This window comes from Bubalus kerabau, chromosome X (assembly GCF_029407905.1).
Source record: "Bubalus kerabau isolate K-KA32 ecotype Philippines breed swamp buffalo chromosome X, PCC_UOA_SB_1v2, whole genome shotgun sequence".
NCBI lineage: Eukaryota > Metazoa > Chordata > Mammalia > Artiodactyla > Bovidae > Bubalus > Bubalus kerabau.
Window position 1 is genome coordinate 82,209,792 of NC_073647.1, and position 14,700 is coordinate 82,224,491.

General features: G+C 36.8%; 1 protein-coding gene across 1 annotated transcript in view; it reads left to right on the top strand.

Moving 5' to 3' along the window:
• The window catches only part of HDX (highly divergent homeobox), a 179,782-nt gene that overhangs the window by 38,972 nt on the left and 126,110 nt on the right, over positions 1-14,700 (top strand). The window contains exon 2 of the mRNA XM_055563295.1: positions 3,936-3,989. Within this exon, the coding sequence (XP_055419270.1) occupies positions 3,936-3,989 (54 nt within the window). The remainder of the gene's footprint in view (positions 1-3,935; positions 3,990-14,700) is intronic.

The window sequence follows — 14,700 nt, forward strand, 5'->3', positions numbered from 1 at the left end:
AGGAAATTCCCATTGGCTGTCCATTTACATATATTAGTGATATTCATCCACACTACTCTCCGCATTCTTTTACAAGTGGTTCACCATTTTTCCCAGCACCACTTGTTAAAGAGATTGTCTTTTCTCCATTGTATATTCTTGCTTCCTTTGTCAAAGAAAAGGTGTCCATAGGTGCATGGATTTATCTCTGGGCTTTCTATTTTGTTTCATTGATCTATATTTCTGTCTTTGTGCCAGTACCATACTGTCTTGATGACTGTGGCTTTGTAGTATAGCCTGAAGTCAGGCAAGTTGATTCCTCCAGTTCCATTCTTCTTTCTCAAGATTGCTTTGGCTATTTGAGGTTTTTTGTATTTCCATACAAATTGTGAATGCATGTTACCATTTTCTTAATTGCTTTCGGTTTATTTTTTGTAGGTTTTTGCCTTCTCTTGTGTTTCCTGCCTAAACAGGTTCCTTTGGTATTTGTTGTATAACTGATTTGCTGGTGCTGAATTCTCTTAACTTTTGCTTGTCTGGAAAGCTTTTGATTTCTCCACCATATTTGAATGTGAGTCTTGCTGGGTAGAGTATTTTTTTTTTTTTACCATTATCATGAGGCTTTTTATTCCCAACATTTTATTATGAAAAATGTCAGATATATAGAAAAGTTGGAATAATTTTACCAAGAAAATTCACCATTTAGATTCTAAGATTAATGTGTTACATCACTTCGTCTATCTACCTGTCAATCCTTCTATTTATCAATCAATTCTTGGATACATTTCAGTGTAAGATGCATTCCTGAGTACATTACCCCCTAAATATTTCAGTATAAGCATCATAAACCAGAGTTATTACATATTTAAAAGAGTTTAGCATTTGTTTAAAGCTATTTTTTTTTCTAGAGGTAAAATTCACATAGCATAAAATCCATAAATCCTAAAGATGCTATTTGATGAGTTTTGACAAATGTATACACCCATGTAACCCAAACCGCCAACAAGATACAGAAAATGACTATTATTCCAACCATTCTGTTATGCCTCTTCCCAGGCAACCCCTCCCCATCTCTCCAGAGGAAACCTCTGTTCTGATTTTCTTCACAACAGATTAGTTTTGCCTATTACAGAACTCCATACAAATGGAATCATAAAGAGCTATGATTGTAGGCTTTTCCCTTTCATAAATTTTAAATATATCATGACATTCCCTTATGGTTTATAGAGTTTCTGTTCAGAAATTACCTGATAACCTTATGGCAGGTCCCTTGTATATTATTTGTTGTTTTTCCCTTGTTACTTTTAATATTTTATCTTTGTCTTTAATTTTTGTCAGTTTGATTACTATATGTCCTGGTGTGTTCCTCCTTTGGTTTATCCTGCCTGGGACTCTGCAATTCCTGGACTTGGTTGATTTTATCCTTTCCCATGTTAGGGAAATTTTCAGCTATTATCTCATGAAATATTTTCTTTGTCCTTTCTCTTTTCTCCTTCTGGAATCCCTAAAATGCAAATGCTGGTGTGCTTAATGTGGTTCCAGAGGTCTCTTAGTCTGTTTCCATTTATTTTCATTCTTTTCTTCTATATTCTATTTTGCAGCAGTGATTTCCACCGTTCTGTCTTCCAAGTAACTTATCTGTTCTTCTGCCTTTTATGGATTCATTCCAGTGTATTATTTGTTTCTGTGTGTTTGTTCTTTAGGTCGTCTAGGTCTTGGTAACCATTTCTTGAATCTCCTCTGTTATTTTTCCAAGATCCTGGATCATCTTCACTCTCATCATTCTGAACTCTTTTTCTGGAAGGTTGCCAATTTCCAGTTCCTTTAGTTGTTTTTCTTGTATTTTATCTTGTTCCTTCATCTGGTATATAATCATCTGCCTTCTCATTCTGATTAACTTTGTGTGATTGTGATTTTCATTATGGAGGCTGTGAGACTGTAGTTCTTACTTCTTCTGTCTGCCCTCTAGTGAATCTACATTTTGTATTCTTAAATGTATAATAAGGTCCATATTTCAAGAAATTCAATTACCTTGTTTATTATATATATCATTTGTTTCACATTAATTTTTGAGTTCAGTTCAGTTCAGTTGCTCAGTCATGTCCGACTCTTTGTGACTCCATGAACTGCATCACACCAGGCCTCCCTGTCCATCACCAACTTCCGGAGTTCACCCAAAATCATGTCCATTGAGTCAGTGATGCCATCCCACCATCTCATCCTCTGTCATCCCCTTTTCCTCCGGCCTTCAATCTTTCCCAACATCAGGGTCTTTTCAAATGAGTCAGCTCTTCACATCAGATGGCCAAAATATTGGAGTTTCAGCTTCAACATCAGTCCTTCCAATGAACACCCAGGACTGATCTCCTTTAGAGTGGACTGGTTGGATCTCCTTGTAGTCCAAGGGACTCTCAACAGTCTTCTCCAACACCATAGTACAAAAGCATCGATTCTTTGGCACTCAGCCTTCTTCACAGTCCAACTCTCACATCCATACATGACCGCAGGAAAAACCATAGCCTTGATTAGATGGACCTTTGTTGACAAAGTAATGTCTCTGCTTTTTAATATGCTGTCTAGGTTTATCAATAACTTTCCTCCCTTTTGAGTGGTTACTAGTTTATGAGGGAGGTGTAACTCATTTGGTTTAACATATTTTCTCCAGCAACTTAACATAATGAGTTTTAAAATATCCTCAGTTATAGGTAAAATTAGATATACATATATCCAGTTGGATATCTCTATTTTTTTCAAGAGTATATTATATGACTATTTTAGCAGATTTACCCCCTTCATTGAGTCTAGCAATCAATTTACTTTGCAAACATTGTATCTTACACCAAGTATTAGTAATAGGATAGGAAGATGTAACTTTTGAAGTATTTTTCTGTAGAAATTTTTAATTCTCAATTAACCATTAAAAATCAATTATTCAAACTTTCTCATGCCCTCAAACATTTGAGTTAATTGCTATTATACTTTAATGGGATTTTTAACTTGAGTAAAAGTTTTCCTTACAAGTATTATTTGGAGTTTATATAATTTTTAACTGGTTCTTAGCATATTGATGTATTTTAAAGTCAAAATGGCAAGTCTGATAGTCAGGGACAGTAATCATTTACCTGGAATTTCAGTAATATCACTTTACAATTTACCTTGACTTTTGAGCATCACTTCTTATAAATAAGCATAATACAGATTCATTGACCATTGCTGAATATAATTTATCAAAAACAAAAAATGTTTTATTGAATATCACATTCCTTCACCACTACCACTTAGAAAGGCTGATTTGTCAGTCTCTTGAGAGCCATATGTTTGGGAGGGAAGTAGAGTGCAAGTGGAGAGTTTTGAGTACTCCCCAATCCTTGTATGTCTTAGGAAAAGGTGTGGTTAAGTATAGGCTAACCAGCGTCATTGCTCTCAGAAACACTTTGGTCTCTGGAATCACTCCCCAGAATCCTATGAGAGTAGCATCTATCTCCTTATGTGGCAATGCTGATGTAATATGGTTTTACTAGCTATTCACCTTAGTAGTTTCTACTTAAAAAGGGCCTTGCAGTTATGTAAGATGAATAAATGTAGAAAGGCAAAATATAGTACAATGACTGTAGATAATTATTTGATGATTGTAACTCATTTATACCACAGAGCAATGAAGTTTTATTATAATAATTTTATTGTCCATAGATTTCCAAACCATATTTCCAGGCCTAAAAAACGTCCTCAAAATTTTCTTGAATTTTCAGAGGAACTACACTACTTTTTGAATTTTGCCATGAAGGAAGGCCTTTTAAAGCTCTTGCTTTCAATAAGGTAACAGCATTTGTCCACATAGGGGATATGCTCTGAATGCAGACCTATCTTGACATCTTGTGTGAATTCTTTGGTATTGATCAGCATTCCAAATAGTATCAATGCATACCTTACTGAGACTCCATTTGTTGTTTCCACAGATTTCAGGAAACCTTACTGTGCCTTGGATTACAGGGTGTTCTAGAAAAAGAGCAGTAAGTAATCTTTCATTTAAAGCAGCAAATGGGTTTCCCCCATCTCATTAGTAGGAATGCCATTGAGAAAATTGTCATGATATTTGAAAAGTTGGCAATACTGAGCTTCAATTAGTTAATTAATCCTAATCTCAAAGGACATATTTTGAGATCATAATATTTATATAAAATAAAAAGGTAACCTTAAATAAAAGACAGTAATTAACCACATTGTATAAACTTTAAGCAGTGTTTTCAGTTTTAAAAAATTAAAGATATTTCATAAAATATCATAATTTTATACATCTAATAAGACCAGTTAATTTTATCATAGAATTGAATCATGATTCATATAAACATCTCAATCAAAGTTAAATAAATTACATTACCATATATTTGTGTATTTCAGTATTTAGAAGTGGTGAGTAACTAATATTTTAACAATATTGTTCTCTGGCTTTCTGCTACAACTGTTATGATTCTTATTATACTAATCTAACATAATTTCATTAAAATTGTGTTTTCCTAAAGAATCTCATTCAGTTGCTCTGTGTAGCACCTATAAATCTAACAGGCAGGAGATTTTGATGTAACTTTTCCTTAGAAGGGAAAGTATTAAAAGATTTCAGCAGTTTAAAACAACAACAACAACAACAATGTGAGTAGACTTTTAGAAAAATATCTCAAGTTATTGCATGGTAAATAGCTTTGAAATAATGGAAAAGAATTGAGAGTGCAGAAATAGTTGTTATATTTATAGGGAACTGATTTTATAAAAAATGTTAAGACAATTCATTGTGGAAGGGAAAGATGTCTGTTTAATGAATGGTGCTTGGACAGTTGGATATACACACAAAAAAAATACTTCAAAATAGATTAGAGACCTAAATGGAAGAGCTATACCAATAACATTTTATGAAAAAAATAAGAGAAAATATTTGAGACTAAGAGTTAGGTAAAGATTTCTTAGATACTAAGTCAACAGTGCAATCCATAAAATTGAAAAATGAATAAATTGGGTCTCAACAAAATTCAAAACCTTAACACTTTGAAAGATACCATGAAGAAAATGAAAAGATGAGCAACAGCCTAGAAGGAAATATTTGCAAATCACTTATCCATTAATGGACTTTTATCCAGCATATACAAAACACTTATAAGGACAAATGATCTGATTACAAATGAACAAAAGATATGAGCCTGATATTTCAACAAAACTGATACATGAACATTCAATAAATATGTGAACAGCTGCTCAAAATTATGCATCATTCAGGAAATGCATATTAAAACCAAAATGAGGTATTTCACACTCTCTAGAAAAAGAATTATTGGCAAAGATATGGAGATAAAGGAACAATCATACATTGATTGTGGGACTGTAAAATAGTACAGCAACTTTTGAAAACATTTTGGCAGTTTTTTTAAAAGCTAAACATACACCTGCCCTATTATCCAACTATTCTGATAAGTCTTTGCCCAAGAGGTGTGATAGCACTTATCCTTATAAAAACTTTTACATGAATGTTTATAGCAGCTGCATTTATAATAGCCTAAAAGTAGAAACAAGCTAAATGTTCATTAACAGGTGAATGGATAAAAAATTTTTGTTCATATAGGGGAATAGTAATCAACAATTAAAAAGTGAACTATTGACATGCACATCACATGATTGAATCTTAAAATAATCAGCTTGAGTCAAAGAAACCAGATTTAAAAAAAAGAATACATACTGTATGCTTCCATCTATATAAAATTATTGAAAATGCAAACTAATGACAGGAAGCAAGTCAGTGGTTGCATGGTCATGTAAGCGGACAAAAGGTAGGGCACATTGATTGAAAGAGAGCATTAGGAAATACTTAAGGGTATGATGGGTATGTTCACACAAGATTGTTTCTTGACATATACACAAAGGAGAACATCAAATTGTACAATTTAAACATGTTTAATTTAGTTTTCATTAGTTATGCCTCAGCAAAACTTAAAAGGCTAAAAATTCAGTTACTGGAAAACGGGTATTTGAATCTACTTTTTCAATTGTAAATCTTGTGAAACTTATGTATAGGTCAATTTTGTATGATGAAAATTTAGCATTCAAGCTGACATATGCTACAAGTATAAAATAGGTGATTTCAAAGATTTTGTAAAAAGAATATATAAATGTCTAAATTTTATGCTAATTGCATGTTTAAATTATAAAATTTTGAATATACTGAGGTAAGGTATGTAATTAAAATTAATTTTACCAGGAGTTTTTCACTCTTTTAATGGAAGCCTATATATTTATCTCATATTCTATTTCTATTGTACTCCAGAAGTCTACAATGTGCCAGATATTGTGTTTGACCTTAGGGATACAATGATGAGAAAAGCCAGATATTTTCACTGCTCTTATGGAACTGATGTGGAGAAGGCAATGACACCCCACTCCAGTACTCTTGCCTGGAAAATCCCATGGACGGAGGAGCCTGGTAGGCTGCAGACCATGGGGTCGCGAAGAGTCAGACACGACTGAGCGACTTCACTTTCACTTTTCCCTTTCATGCATTGGAGAAGGAAATGACAACCCACTCCAGTGTTCTTGCCTGGAGAATTCCAGGGACGGGGGAGCCTGGTGGGCTGCCATCTATGGGGTCGCACAGAGTCGGACATGACTGAAGCGACTTAGCAGCAGCAGCAGCATGGAACTGATGATCTAGATTTAATAGGAAGAGAGGTATTCATGAAATAATTACATAAATATAAAATGCCACTGTGACAAACACCCATGTTGATCACTTTCTAGCTTCTCCTGGAAGCACACTTTATCCACACAATGAAATATAACCATCATCTGAAAATTCTTTGGCTTACTTCCAAGGAAAATTTACCACTGTCAGTGTCCCTCAGTCAAATCATAAGAATAAATCAGTAGTGAAATAAGCTATGTTTATTACTTGTTGCAGCAAAGAAGAATACATAGCATAGAGAACCATGATTTATCTCAGTAAGAGGATGGTAGAAATACCTAACTGGATGATTTGGACTTTGGCTGGGTAATTTAGGGGAGGATATAATGAAGTGAGCATTTGCTCTAAATTGGATGTTTTGAGAGCATTTGCTCTAAATTGGATGTTTTGAGAGTGCTAAGTCTCTTCAGTCGTGTTTGATTCTTTGTGACCCTATGGACTATTACCTGCCAGCCTCCTCTCCCCATGGGGTTTTCCAGGCAAGAACACTGGAGTGGGCTGCGTTTTCCTCTCCAGGTGATCTTCTCAACTCAGGGATCTAGCCTGTGTTTCTTACATCTCCTGCAATGGCAAGCAAGTTCTTTAACCCAGGGATCGAGCCTGTGTCTTTTACATCTCCTGCAATGGCAAGCAAGTTCTTTACCACTGTTGCCACCTGGAAAGCCCCAGGAGGGGCAATTCAATGATAGGGTATTTAGAATGTGGCCTTGCAGCCTTGGTTTTGTCTGTCTAGACAAAATTATGAAGTAGCCTTGTTTTATTTCCTGTTATCATGGTCTCCGTTGACTATGATGGCTACTCCATTTCTTCTAAGGGATTCTTGTCCACAGTAGTAAATATAATGGTCATCTGAGTTAAATTCACCCATTCCAGTCCATTTTAGTTCCCTGATTCCTAAAATGTTAACGTTCACTCTTGCCATCACCTGTTTGACCACTTCCAATTTACCTTGATTCATGGACCTAACATTCCAGGCTCCTATGCATTATTGCTCTTTAGAAGATCAGACTTTACTTCTATCACCAGTCACATCCATAATTGGGTGTTGTTTTTGCTTTGACTCTGTCACTTCAAAAAGGACAGAAATGGTATGGATCTAACAGAAGCAGAAGATATTAATAAGAGGTGGCAAGAATACACAGAAGACCTATACAAAAAAGATCTTCATGACCCAGATAACCACTATGGTTTTATCACTCACCTAGAGCCAGAAATCTTGGAATGAGAAGTCAAGTGGGCCTTAGGAAATATCACCACAAACAAAGCTAGTGGGGGTGATGAAATTCCAGTTGAGCTATTTCAAATCCTAAAAGATGATGCTGTAAAAGTGCTGTACTCACTATGCCAGCAAATTTGGAAAACTCAGCAGTGGCCACATGACTGGAAAAGGTCAGTTTCCATTCCAATCCCAAGGAAAGACAATGCCAAAGAATGCTCAAACTACTGCACAATTGCACTCATCTCACACACTAGTAAAGCAATGCTCAAAATTCTCCAAGGGAGGCTTCAACAGTACATGAACTGTGAACTTCCAGATGTTCAAGCTGGATTTACAAAAGGCAGAGGAACCAGAGATCAAATTGCCAACTTCCATTGGATCATTGAAAAAGGACGAGAGTTCCAGAAAAACATCTACTTCTGCTTTATTGACTATGCCAAAGCCTTTGACTGTGTAGATCACCAAAAACTGGAAAGTTCTGAAAGAGATGGGAATACCAGATAACCTGACCTGCCTCTTGAGAAATCTGTATGCAGGTCAGGAAGTAACAGCTACAACTGGACATGGAACAACAGACTGGTTCCAAATAGGAAAAGGAGTATGTCAAGGCTGCATATTGTCACCCTGCTTATTTAACTTATATGCAGAATACATCATGAGAAACGCTGGGCTGGATGAAGCACAAGTTGGAATCAAAATTGCTGGGAAAAATATCAATAACATCAGATACTCAGATGACACCACCCTAATGGGAGAAAGTGAAGATGAACTAAAGAGCCTCTTGCTGAAAGTGAAAGAGGAGAGTGAAAAACGTGGCTTCAAACACAACATTCAGAAAACTAAGATCATGGTATCTAGTCCCATCATTTCATGGCAAATAGATGAGGAAACAGTGGAACCATTGGAGGACTTTATCTTTTTGGGCTCCAAAATCACTACAGATGGTGACTGCAGCCATGAAATTAAAAGACACTTTCTCCTTGGGAGAACAGTTACGACCAAACTAGACAGCATATTAAAAAGCAGAGACATTACTTTGCCAACAAAGGTCCATCTAGTCAAAGCTATGGTTTTTCCAGTAGTCATGTATGGATGTGAGTGTTAGATTATAAAGAAAGCTGAGTGCTTAAAAGTTGATGCTTTTGAACTGTGGTGTTGGAGAAGATTTTTGAGAGTCCCTTGGACTGCAAGGAGGTCCAACCAGTCCATCATAAAGGAAATCAGTTCTGAATATTCATTGGAAGGACTGATGCTGAAGCTGAAGCTCCTAATGCAAAGAACTGACTCATTTGAAGAGACTCTGATGCTGGTAAAGATTGAAGGCAGGAGGAGAAGGGGACAATAGAAGATGAGATGTTTGGATGGCATCACTGACTCAATAACATGAGTAAACTCCGGGAGTTGGTGATGGACATGGAAGCCTGGTGTGCTGCAGTCTATGGGGTAGCAAAGATTCAGACATGACTGAGCAACTGAAATGACCATGGCCTCTGAGTAATCTTGTTTTAGATTGTAGTCTGTGAAATTAAACAGTGTGTTCAACAAGAGAACAAAATGGTCCAACCCTGAGTGTCAATCTAGCATATAATGTTGTAGTCTAGCTGAACATCAGTTCAATTTTGAATGACATGGTTTTTTCTATCTTACTAGTATACATCTTGACATTATGCACACTGTGCTTGATGTTCTATTCATATTACAGTTATTGTCCATGTACACCTTCTTGAAAAGTCTTAGTGAACCTGATTGTTAAACGGATGGTTTCTATCAATAAGTGTCCAAGAAGGTAAACAGAAAGCTTACCAAAAGAATTTAATTGTATAAACTGTTTAGACAGGTTTTAGAGGATTTAAAAAAGCAAAAATGAAACTTTGAAGCAACAAGAGTGTTAATTCAGGAAGTAGCTATCACCCCTTGGGCTAGGAAAACAAAGAGTAGTTTCTATTTTCAGAAACTATAAAATTACAGAAAAGGTTTGCTGATATGGGACTGATTTCTGAGTTTGGTACACTGCCAGCTAGTAGTGGTACCTTTTGTGTTATAATGAGGTTGATTCTGATACTGCACAAAAAGAGGAACCGACTGCTACTATTACTAACAGCCAATGCCAGGATGGAAAGTTGTTCTTTGGGTGATACTGATAGGAATAGAAAGCAAAACAGAAAGGATCATCTTCCTTCTTCAGTCATCTAGTCTCCTTGTACTGTTCTCTATTGGCAGAATCTCATTCAAAGACATTTTGTTGTTGTTCAGTCACTGTCATGTCCAACTCTTTGTGACTCCATGACTGCAGTACACGAGGCTTCCCTGTCCTTCACTATCTCCTGAAGTTTGCTGAAATTCATATCCATTGAGACAGTCAATTTCATCTGTTCAAAGACATTTAGTAAAGCAGAAATGTGGTTTGCAGAGTTTCATCAAAAACATTGTATAGAACAGTGTGTTTGGAACTGAGAAAATGTAGCTTAATTACCAATACAGAAGAAACGAGCAATTTTCGTTTGCTTTAGTTTTTTTGTAAAACCAAACTGTATGAGTATATGTGGAGTACATGTGGAATGAAAGTTGGTCTATATAAATTATGGAGTTGTTAGTGACTTTTTGAAATCTCAGTACTGTCTCTTTGACTTTTGAAAACTACAAACTGTTCTGATTGTTCTTATTATAACAAACTATGCATGTTAATACTACTCATATTAGGTTGTGGCTCTTCAATAGTAAAAATAATACTAGCATATGTATAGTATAGGGCTTCCTTGATGGCTGAGATGATAAATAATCTGCCTGCAATGCAGGAGACCCAGATTCAATCCCTTGTTTGGGAAGATTCCCATAGCAACCCACTTCAGTATTCTTGCCTGGAGAATTCTTTAGACAGAGTAGCCTGGTGGGCTATAGTCCAAGGGATCACAAAGAGTCAGACTCGACTGAGTGACTAACACACACATGTACCATATTTTAGAGTTTTAAGCAGGGGTCTCCATCCCCTGGGCCACAGACCACTGGTTCATGGCCTCTTAGAAACCAGACTGCATAACAGGAGGTGAGCAGCAGACAAAACTGAAACCACTCCCCTTCATTCCCAAACTGTGGAAAAGTTGTCTTCTATGACACAGGTTCCTGGTGCCTAAAAGATTGGGGATTGTTGGTTTAAAAGCATTTTACTTTGATGATCTCGTTCTGATCCTCCCCACAATTCACAGATGCAGATAGGACAGGCATTTCTATTTAGACTTTATAGATGAAAATAAATTCAGGATGTTATTTGACTGCTGTCTCTGTGGCCCAATCTGTTAGCACCTTCGGCTGTTAACCAAAAGGTTGGTGGTTCTAGCCCACCCAGGGGCTCTTTTCAAGTTGCTTGAAAAGACTATGAATATATCTAGTAGAAGTTTGAATTTGGATTAGAACTCAAGTCTTTTTCGACTTGTAGTCCCACTATCTTTAGTATTTTGCCTCATAGTAGCATCAGGAAAGGGGGAAATCTACTGTTTATTTTAAGCAGAAATCCTCAGCTTTTTGTTTCTTGTTTTGTTTTTGAGTAAGAACACCTTTTTAGTTTTCTTTCTTTGGAGTCTCAACATGCCTGGAACAAAACAAAGTCTGAGCTAAAAGGAAAGTGGAAGGATGAATGTGGTTAATTATCTCTTTCAGTCAATTTTCGAAATATATGGAAATACAACCTTTTAAGTAAGTCATTGCAAATGGGTTCTAATGGTAACTCTATTCTCTTCAGCCCCTGCAATGAAGGTAAAACCAGGAGAAAGCAGTCAGTAATATGAAGACCCATCCAGTCATATGTGTTTCTCAGCCTTGCCTGATCATAAGAATCATTGGAGCTCGTATGTTGGGGGTGATGGCTTGTTAAAAATAAATGTCTGGATACTACCCAGTATATTCCTAATCAGACGCTCTAGAGGAAGACCTGGAAGTAGTATTAATAAATGGCCCAGTTATTCTTATGATGAGCCAAGGTTGTTAAACACTGTCCTGATTCTAGTGGTTGGGGTACACTGATCAGACTCCATTGTCTAGCAAAAATTGAACCATATTATGAAAATTAATTCCATGAAACTTATTTTTAAATTTTATACATGAAATTTATTTTTAAAAACATCATAAAATTATGATACTAATTAAAATTCAGGACTAGAGGGGCTTTTTTACTTCTTGCATGTTACATCCTTATATATACGCTTCCTTCTACAAAGCAAATACTGATTTTCTAGGACACATGGACTGTAAGGATATCCCATTTACTTTATCATACATTAAGCACACAGTAGCATCAAAATTGGAGAAGGAAATGGTAACCCACTCCAGTGTTCTTTCCTGGAGAATTGCAGGGATGGGGGAGCCTGCTGGGCTGCCGTCTATGGGGTCGCACAGATTCGGACACAACTGAAGCGACTTAGCAGCAGCAGAATAATAATATTATTATAAGTAATGATGTCAATAACTATCAATGCTAATATAATTAATGAAAAAGTTAATTTTTTTCACATGCCCTTCTCATTTCCCCTATATTTTCTATATATTTGTTTTTAATTGATTAATAATTGCTTTACAATATTGGTTTGATTTCTGTAATAATACATCAATGTAAATTAACCATAGGTGAATCTCCCTTCCATGTCCAGCCCTTTCCCACCCCTCTAGGCTATTACAAAGCCCCAGTTTGAGTTTCCTGAGTCATACAGCAAATTTCCGTTGGCTATCTATTTACATATATTAGTGTTTATGCTTCCATGCTACTCTCTCCATTCATTTCACCATCTCCTCTTCTCCCACACCCTTGTCCATAGTCTGTTCTGTATGTCTGGGTCTCCATTGCTGCTCTGTGAATAGGTTCTTCAGTATCATCTTTCTAGATTCCATATATATGGATTAATATATGATATTTGTTTTTCCCTCTTTGGCTTTCTTTGCCCTCATTAATAGGCTCTGGGTTCATCCACATCATTAGAAGTGACTCAAATGTACTCCTTTTTATGACTTTGTAAGATCAGAGATATCAAAGGAACATTTCATGCAAAGATGGGCTCGATAAAGGACAGAAATGGTATGGACCTAACAGAAACAGAAGATATTAAGAAGAGATGACAAGAATACACAGAAGAAGTGTACAAAAAAGATCTTCACGACCCAGATAATCATGATGGTGTGATCACTGACCTAGAGCCAGACATCTTGCAATGTGAAGTCAAGTGGGCCTTAGAAAGCATCACTACAAACAAAGCTAGTGGAGGTATTAGAATTCCAGTTGAGCTATTCCAAATCCTGAAAGATGATGCTGTGAAAGTGATGCACTCAATATGCCAGCAAATTTGGAAAACTCAGCAGTGGCCACAGGACTGGAAAAGGTCAGTTTTCATTCCAATCCCAAAGAAAGGCAATGCCAAAGAATGTTCAAACTACCACACAATTGCACTCATCTCACACACTAGTAAAGTAATGCTCAAAATTCTCCAAGCCAGGCTTCAGCAATATGTGAACCGTGAACTTCATGACATTCAAGATGGTTTTAGAAAAGGCAGAGGAACCAGAGATCAAATTGCCAACATCTGCTGGATCCTTGAAAAAGCAAAAGAGTTCCAGAAAAACATCTATTTCTGCTTTATTGACTATGCCAACGCCTTTAACTGTCAATAAACTGTGGAAAATTCTGAAAGAGATGGGAATACCAGACCGCCTGACCTGCCTCTTGAGAAACCTGTATGCAGGTCAGGAAGCAACAGTTAGAACTGGACATGGAACAACAGACTGGTTCCAAATAGGAAAAGGAGTACGTCAAGGCTGTATATTGTCACCCTGTTTATTTAACTTATATGCAGAGTACATCATGAGAAACGCTGAAATGAAAGAAACACAAGCTGAAATCAAGATTGCCGGGAAAAATATCAATAACCTCAGATATGCAGATGACACCACCCTTATGGCAGAAAGAGAAGAGGAATTAAAAAGCCTCTTGATGAAAGTGAAAGAGGAGAGTGAAAAATTTGGCTTAAAGCTCAACATTCAAAAAACAAAGATCATGGCATCTGGTCCCCTCACTTCATGGGAAATAGATGGGGAAACAGTGGAAATGGTGTCAGACTTTTTTGGGGGGGCTCCAAAATCACTGCAGATGGTGATGGCAGCCATGAAATTAAAAGATGCTTACTCCTTGGAAGGGAAATTATGGCCAACCTAGATAGAATATTCAAAAGCATAGACATTATTTGCCAACAAAGGTCCGTCTAGTCAAGGCTATGGTTTTTCCAGTGGTCATGTGTGGATGTGAGAGTTGGACTGTGAAGAAAGCTGAGCACCAAAGAATTGATGCTTTTGCACTGTGGTGTTGGAGAAAACTCTTGAGAGTCCCTTGGGCTCCAAGGAGATCCAACCAGTCCATTCTAAAGAAGATTGGTCCTGGATGTTCTTTGGAAGGAATGATGCTAAAGCTGAAACCCCAGTACTTTGGCCACCTCATGGGAAGAGTTGACTCATGGAAAAGACTCTGATGCTGGGAGGGATTGGGGACAGGACAAGAAGAGGACGACAGAGGATGAGATGGCTGAATGGCATCACCGACTCGATGAATGTGAGTTTGAGTGAACTCCGGGAGTTGGTGATGGACAGGAAGGCCTGGCATGCTGCAATTCATGGGATTACAAAGAGTCGGACACGATTGAGTGACTGAACTGAACTGAACTGATGGTGGTTTTATTCCTAGTTTTTAATGGAATCTCCATACTGTCTTCCATAGTGGCTGTATCAACTTACATCCCACCAGCAGTGC